General features: G+C 37.7%; 2 protein-coding genes across 2 annotated transcripts; one reads left to right on the top strand and one right to left on the bottom strand.

The window, feature by feature from the left end:
- Positions 15 to 1,253, top strand: LOC104747821 (bidirectional sugar transporter SWEET8-like). The gene is made up of 4 exons (XM_010469524.2): positions 15 to 221; positions 421 to 588; positions 678 to 857; positions 995 to 1,253. The coding sequence occupies exons 1-4, from the start codon at positions 69 to 71 to the stop codon at positions 1,076 to 1,078; spliced, it is 585 nt and encodes a 194-aa protein (XP_010467826.1). The 5' UTR covers positions 15 to 68; the 3' UTR covers positions 1,079 to 1,253.
- Positions 2,068 to 3,520, bottom strand: LOC104747820 (CRIB domain-containing protein RIC6-like). The gene is made up of 3 exons (XM_010469523.1): positions 3,066 to 3,520; positions 2,729 to 2,835; positions 2,068 to 2,562 (listed from the first exon to the last, which is right to left on the bottom strand). The coding sequence occupies exons 1-3, from the start codon at positions 3,136 to 3,138 to the stop codon at positions 2,110 to 2,112; spliced, it is 633 nt and encodes a 210-aa protein (XP_010467825.1). The 5' UTR covers positions 3,139 to 3,520; the 3' UTR covers positions 2,068 to 2,109.

Below are 7,852 nucleotides of genomic sequence, written 5' to 3'. Positions count from 1 at the left end.
CGGTGGTAAAGCTAGTGAACAATAAAGCAGTGCCGAGAGATAAGCCATATTATCTTCTAGATTCGGCGATGCACTATATGTTGTGGGTTCTCTATGGACTTCCCCTTCTTAACGAGAATAGTAGTCTCTTCCTTTTAATAACTGGTGGCTTCGGTTTGGGAGTTGAAGCTTTCTTTTTAACTGTCTTCTTCATCAACTGCGGTGACGAGAAAAACCTCCGGGTATGTTTTTCAATCTTTTAATATTCTTTATTTAGAACTCATATATAATTATTACCATATTTCAAAATTAAACGTTTGTTTAGTGTTATTTTTGGAAGTTTGTGTATTGTAAACTATAATTGTTCAGCTTGTGTTTGAGTGCTATTTTAGGATATTTATCTAATTATTAATGATGATGAAGATGTATGTATATGTGCAGAGGTACATTGTGTCACGTCTTTTGGTTAAGATCACTTGTGTAGTAGTGATTGTTCTCATTACGGTTTTCGCAATTAAAAGTTCATCTGGCAAACAAACGTTCGTTGGTGTTATTTGCAATATCTCCTTCATTAACCTTATGCCTAAATCTCACATAATTTCCCTCATTGTAAGCTCTCTCTCTCTCTCTCTCTCTCTCTCTCTCTCTCTCATGGTTACGAGTTATTGATTTCATTAAATTATTGCACGAAACAACAGAAAGCGCTGGAGCCGGAGAGTACCGATGAGTATATACGGCCGTTTTATGTACAGAAAGTGCTGGAGATGGAGAGTACCGATAAGTATATACCACCGTTTTGGTTAACGTTCATTGGTTTCCTCAACTATATAGCTTGGACTGCTTTCTCTTTGATCGACAAAATCGATTTTTGCATCCTTGTAAGTATTTTTCTTCTAACACAAAAAAACTTTGATGTTTTTCAGTTAGATAGAGTAACTTGATTTGTTTTTTTTGGTTTAAGGAAGTAACTTGATTTGTTAACGTTTTGATTTTGTTTTGTTTATGGTGTATATAGATAATCAATCTTCTTGGAACATTAAGTTCTGGTTCTCAGCTCTATGCCTATTACAAATCTACTGCAAAGGTGAAAACGGAGTAGAGACTCGAGAACATCATAATAAGCATTTTTTTTCCTTTTCTTTTTCTCGCTTGCGTTTGAAAGATGATGCCATGATTCGATGATAACTGTCTTCGACTTTGAGTCATAGTGGAATCATACTCGGAAACTGTATGACGAAACCAACTTAAAAATAGAAGCAACAAGTATGCAATTATACTCGGAAATTGATGAGTCATACTCGGAAATTGTATGGGTTAACATCCCATTAGATTGCAGTGAAGAAGATGGATGTGAAGCCACATGTTCTCGTAGTCCCAAAATACAGTTGATCATTGATGCTCTTATAATTAATTAGTAATGAGTTAGTATTAAATTTGATTTTAAATTTAATAGGAGCTACACATGCATGGATTTAAATGAAAGTTATTTCTAGATTATTAGTATTTTCTAGGATCATTACAATACTAAAAGGAAGGGACTGAAACTCTAAACTCTAGACAAACTTAAAAACACTAAAACTGATCAAACTAAACATTATAATGATCTTTATATAAGTTCATCTATTGGATAAAAAAGCTAAAGGTAATGGTGCCTAAATAACTAAAGTCAAGAGATTATATAGGTCCTCATATCTTAGAGTTGCCTAATTTCCCCATTTAAATAGAAAGATCTCATTTGTTATATCTGACTTACTTATATCAAACTGCAAATTATTATGTTGGTGCTTGATGGCCATATATCTATAGTCTTTGCATATCACAAAGCAAACTAAGTGACGTAATCTCATTATATTTGCACCACTAACTATCTCTTTTCAACATAACTGGTTCTTATAATTGTGATTTGTGAATCATACATATCAGTTGCTTTTGATATCAAAAGAATGCTATTATGTGATTTGGTAGGCTGGTCGCTAGCTAGTGGAATTGCGACTGCTTCAAATTAAACAACTGATTTGGATAAAGCCACCGAGAAAATGGTAAAAGATCACAAGAATGAATATACACTAAAATCTAATGTTGGTGGGTTCAAAGAAAATTAGCCATGTGGACCAGAGCAAAGTCTCTTTTTCAAAAATCATCTCTATTGTCGAATTGAGGCATAGATCTCACCGAACCAGTATCAGACATATATTCCGACATGTTGTCCACATCAGATCTTCTTGTCGATCTTGATGAACCTCCGTTAACGGTTTCTTTCGTCGACTTCTTCTTCCTCCTCGACTTCTTTGGAATTACCGGTAATCCACGAGGCCATGAAGAAAGGTCTTCTTTCTCAGACGCTTCCTTTGGTCTCCTTGACGAGGACGATGTGCCTTTGTTCGAAGACCGGCGTTTAGTTTTGTCCGATGATTTTTCCTTTGTGGGAGAACCTTTCTCCGACACTGTTTTCCTCGTAGATTTTGGTAGCTTTGGTAAATCTCTGGACTGACCACCATATTCCGACGTACATTTCACGGAGGAATCGTCTTCTCCGCCTCCTTCACCGGCATCGAATCCCTCGCCAGCGTTGAACTCAGTCATCTTTCAAATCACATAACATTAACCAAATCGATTCAACGTACATTTCAAGAAAGAAGTTCTCAAAAAGTCAAATATATATAAAATCAAGATTTTGAATCTACGATCTCTAAAGAAACAAAAAGAAGAAGAAGAAGAAGAAGAGAAAGAGTAGTAAAAACATATATACCAAACTTGGTGCGGTGGCATTAGCGGATGGTCCATCCCAACCGATATGTGCAACATGCTTTACATCCGTTGGATTTCCGATTTGTATTTCTTCTTCTTTTTCACTTTCTACCGTCATTTGAAAAAACAAACACACACATATATACACCCAAAAAAAGTATATTAAATCATCTACACACACAAACGTACGTAATTACAATGCATGCATTATGCTTATATTCTACGTGATAGCATCGCATATATAGTGATTTAAAACTGACGAGGTTCGAAATTTTATGATATAAACTTTGACAATAAAGAGAAGAAGAAGAAAACAAGAGGTCGAGGGTGAACCTTACCAAATACTTGAGAAATGTATCGGAGCCCTTTTAAGAGGCTTTTCATCTTGGAGCTTGACATTGCGAGTTGCATAGATCTCTTTTTAGGTAATTTTTTTTTTTTTAAATTTCATCCAAGAACAAAATGATTATTAATTATCCCGGAAAACTAGTTTTTCAACACTCACTTTTTCCATAACAGAAGTTGATGACACTAAAAAAATCGAGGAAAACAAGATGATTGGTAAAAAAACATGTTCAAAAAAAAAAATCATCTCTATAGTTCAAGACTCCAAAGTATTGTTCAGAGAGAAACAATAATTCATCTCCAAAACTGCAGGTTTATCTTTTTGCAGATTCTTTTAATATATATAAAAAATAACGGATCGAAAAAGGTAAGAAAATGATAGATATACAATTTTTTTTTAAAAAAATTCACCTACAAAAATTATCAGACTTCAGGAGGAAAAAAAACATCAAACGAAGAAACTAAGAAACAAAAATGAAGGAAACTAAGAAAATGTTTGTTTGAATGATGGGCGGAGAGCGTATAAAGGTGACACGGCAAAAATAAGAGTGCAAAAATGTTTGTTTAAACCAAAATTTTCGTTAATCTGATGGTTACAATTTGTTTATCTATTACTATTAGATATGAATCAAATTTAGAATCAGTATATAGAAAATGCGTTTTCTGTTTTTTCAAACGAGTAATAATTAACACATGAAATGAATAAATCATATACAATAATTTTTTATTTTGTCTTTTCTTGTCTCAGTTTTTTTTTTCAAACTTAATTAATAAACTTCATTGTATATGTAGAGAATGTTATAAGTAAGAAAATGGCAATGAGAAAATTTGCAATACCCAAAAGTTAATGAAAACATGTATTATAATTTAGATAGTTCGGTCCTTGTCATTGAACTCCACAAAACATGATCATCTATAAAATTGACTATGTTTCTATCATATAAACTAGAGTAGAACCCGTTCTTTCATTTTTTTTTATATTATAATTTTATTATATAAATTATATCTATCATATAAACTAGAGTAAAATCCGCTCTTTCAAGAGTTACTGGTGGCACTTGCCACCACCATCCATAACGTGGGTCCGCCACTGCCTACCCACCGAGTTGAGTAGCAGCCGTCACCGTCTCGGACGTCTCTCGTGTTTTGTCTCCACAGATCTCGCACGTTTCTCATCTCTTGTCTCTGGTACACATGCTCTGATCTTATACACAGTTAATTATTTAATTAGTTAATTATTTAATTAGTTAATTATTTAATTAGTCAATGATTACGGCTCGTTTGCTATACATATCGCAACATAGGATGCTTTACTATAATACTGCATCTTATGTTCGTGATTTTATTATATGTGTTCGTGACCTTATGTTCTCTAAATTGTTTATTAAATCAATAGTATTACTCACCTATATGATACATGATATAACTTGTTTTTACAAAATTACTTATGCATATCATTACTTTTATTATATGGTATATGCACTCGTACGTACTCATATATATGCATATTGTTTTTATTATATGATATCTGCACTCGTACGTACTATAATAATATGTAATACATGCACTCATATTACGTAATCTCCTATATACATATTATTAATGTTATTATATGATACATAATAATTTACATGCACTAGTATATAGATACATGCACACGTTCATATGCTTCTACGTACTTTGTGTAAATCATGCATACGTTTAAATATTTTTGAGTCAAGTTTAATTTGTGTTGTGTGTTAATCATATATAGTGACCATGTCGAAACTCTCAAGCCTTGATTTTGCTGCCCTTGATCTCTCCGGAGACAATTACTTGGTATGGGCGCTTGATGCCAAGTTGTGGTTGAAATCCAAAGGGCTGGGTGATACGATCATCCATGGAAACAAAGAAGATGAGCAAAAGAAGGCACAAGCAATGACGTTGCTTCGCCATCACCTCCACGAGAGTTTTAAGAATGAGTATTTGATCGTGGAAGATCCAGTCGTTCTTTGGAGCGATTTGAAAGAAAGGTATGAACACCAAACAACGGTGATTCTACCAAGAGCCCGATCTGAATGGACACAATTGAGACTCCAAGACTATAAGTCTGTTAGTGAGTACAACTCCGCCTTGCACAAAATTACCTCCAAATTGGCACTATGTGGTGAAAAGGTAGGAGAAGGACAAGTTAGAGAAAACTTTCTCTACTTTCCATCCAAACACTATGTCGTTACAAACACAGTACCGTCAAATGGGGTTTACTAGGTATTCTCAGTTGATTTCATGTCTTCTTGTGGCTGAAGAACAGAACCAGTTATTGCTGCACAATAATGATATGCGTCCAACTGGATCTGCACCGCTTCCCGAAGCGAACACGGCATCTTTCGGTAAGAAAAAGCAAAACAAAACCATTAACCATGGTTGTGGAAGTGGAAATCAACTCGGCCGTGGACGCGGTCGTGATCGTCGACACGAATATGGAGGTTGTGGAGTACCAGTTCAGAACCATTCTTTCAAGAAGAAGTGGACCGGTAACAAACAATAGAAAGTGCCATATGAAAGCGTTTGTCACCGGTGTGGAGGAGAGGACCATTGGGCTAAGAGGTGTCGGACCTCTGATTTGCTTGAAGAGTAGGAGTGCTTTTGAGTTTTGCATGGATTTTTATTTATGGCCTTTATTTTATTTATTACCTACAATTTATGTTTCTGGCTTTTGGCTTTATTTTATGTTGTTATTGAATTTCAGACATGGTTGAATTTTATGGAAACAATTTTTTATCAAATTTTTAATTTTATTTTTATGACAAACATGATTTTACGTCTAAAGCTTAATTATTTTATAATTTGCTTATTTTCTATAATCATATATATTTTTATATTTGAGTTATGATTGATTAATTTAAATTTTTGGCTAAAGTATACGCTTCACTTCATTATCCTATTACATAAGTTGATTTAAACTACTATGTATAATCATACATGCATGCATAATACTTATACGTATTATAAGATAAATACATGCATGCAACTTTACGTTATATGTAACACCCGCGATCCTGAATAGGATCGTAAGCCGAGACTTAGTCCGAGAAGGAAGGGGGATCTCGGACAAGTCGAGAGAAAGCTACTCGTTAGCTCGGACATTGAGGAAAAACGCGTAAAGTATCGGAGAAGGATTGGTCAGCTGCGGACAGCTCTTGGGAACTGTCGACCAGCTGTCGACCAGCTGTCGACCAGCTCGACCAGCTGTCGACCAGCTCGACCAGCTGTCGACCAGCTCGACCAAGCTCAATTAACTGTTCGACAGTAGAGCCAGTTGGGAGCTCGCGGACGGTTATCGGACTCGGTGACCGAATCGGTGCAATGAAACGCGTGCGGTCGAACGGGTGTGACCGAAGGGTCTCGACGATAGGCACCCTTTCGGGCCTAGACTTCGGCCAGACCCTATAAATAGAGGGCGAGACGCACAATTTTGGATATACGAAAACGAGGAAAAATACCCAGAAACTCTCGGTACGGCTCGAGAGAAAAGACCGAGAAAAAGGGTTTCTAAGGCCGAGAAAGGTTTGATCGACGGAGGTACGGTGAAATACCGTCTCTAAGGGATCTGGGGAATTGGGTAGTTGCATCATCGAGCATAGGCATGTATAGACTTCGGTTGGTCTAGTTGGTCGGAGGAAAGGGGGTGCGGTTCGGGAGTGGATCGGTAACCGCAAGGATCGCCGTGAAACAACCGAACTGATACGCATGCTACCTCCCTACCGATCAGCGTATCATCCGGGGTGTCCGAGTACGGACGGTTTGATTGGAGAAAAGTAAACGCGGCTCGGCGGTTGGACGTGGGATCGGGACAGATTCCTCGATGCACCGTCGGACTGATGCGCGGGATAACTCTCTACCGGTCAACTGCCGTACTGGGCGAATGTATAGAACTTAGCGTGCATTGCATGACATTGTACGGCCTAAGGGAAAAGTTATTGATGCCTACTTGGATTTCAGGAAAGGAGGGTGATCGGGGGAAAGGAAAGGCTTAGGCGCAGGACTCATGGCCGGGAAGATGAGTGGTGGTATCAAGGGTAGTTAGGATCGATTATACAACTTGTACTAGCTTATTATGCAAACTCATAAGTTGTATCGAATCCTTTGATGATTAATGCAATATCGAATATTTACCTTACTCTAAATTTATATCATATAGACTCTAAATATCGAATCTCAGAATGCGCGAATGAACCTTGTCTAAAGAATGGGCCCTAAAATTTGTCTAAGTAGGAAATGGGACGAGAGAACCTCTCCGGCCATAGATGGCCGGGGTCGGGGTCTTTCAAGTTGGTATCAGAGCATGCTTGGTTCTAGGACCGGTAGTGCGGGTTTTGGGGTATCACCACTCATCGGCTTATGGGATCTCGCGGTAGTTGCTTTTTAGCGGTTTATTTATCTTAAACCGTGACTAAAGTACATAAGTTTTGCAGATGGGTAAGAGCAGCAAGGAAAGGAAGCGAAAGGGTAAGGAGGTGGCCGATGAGACCATCGAACCCACGGAGACACTAGTCGACGCGGAGGCAAGGAACACGGACACCCAGAATCCAGCCGGACCTGTGGCTGGAGATAAACAACCGGATAATGATAAGCCGGAAAGTAGTGGTGCAACGGATGTAAATGGGCAACAAAATGCCGTACCATCGCCCCAGGAACAGTGGGAAACGATGAAGGCAATGATGGCGCAGTTGGACGTTCTCACTAAGGCGTTGGTACCGGATCCTGTGGTACCAGCGGTACGTAGCAAAGTGGTTACGGA

The sequence above is a fragment of the Camelina sativa genome, chromosome 15 (assembly GCF_000633955.1).
Source record: "Camelina sativa cultivar DH55 chromosome 15, Cs, whole genome shotgun sequence".
In the NCBI taxonomy this organism is placed as follows: Eukaryota; Viridiplantae; Streptophyta; class Magnoliopsida; order Brassicales; family Brassicaceae; genus Camelina; species Camelina sativa.
The sequence above is the reverse complement of the archived record's forward strand: the minus strand, read 5'-3'. Positions and strand labels throughout refer to the sequence as shown.

Bases quoted from the DNA above. Each gene is read 5' to 3' on its own strand.
- LOC104747820 (XM_010469523.1), bottom strand. From the start codon at position 3,138: ATGCAACTCGCAATGTCAAGCTCCAAGATGAAAAGCCTCTTAAAAGGG. The intron at 2,836-3,065 runs GTAAGGTTCACC...AAATGACGGTAG, and splicing joins ATACATTTCTCAAGTATTTG to AAAGTGAAAAAGAAGAAGAA. The intron at 2,563-2,728 runs GTATATATGTTT...GTGATTTGAAAG, and splicing joins ATGCCACCGCACCAAGTTTG to ATGACTGAGTTCAACGCTGG.
- LOC104747821 (XM_010469524.2), top strand. From the start codon at position 69: ATGCACTATATGTTGTGGGTTCTCTATGGACTTCCCCTTCTTAACGAG. The intron at 222-420 runs GTATGTTTTTCA...GTATATGTGCAG, and splicing joins GTGACGAGAAAAACCTCCGG to AGGTACATTGTGTCACGTCT. The intron at 589-677 runs GTAAGCTCTCTC...ACGAAACAACAG, and splicing joins CTCACATAATTTCCCTCATT to AAAGCGCTGGAGCCGGAGAG.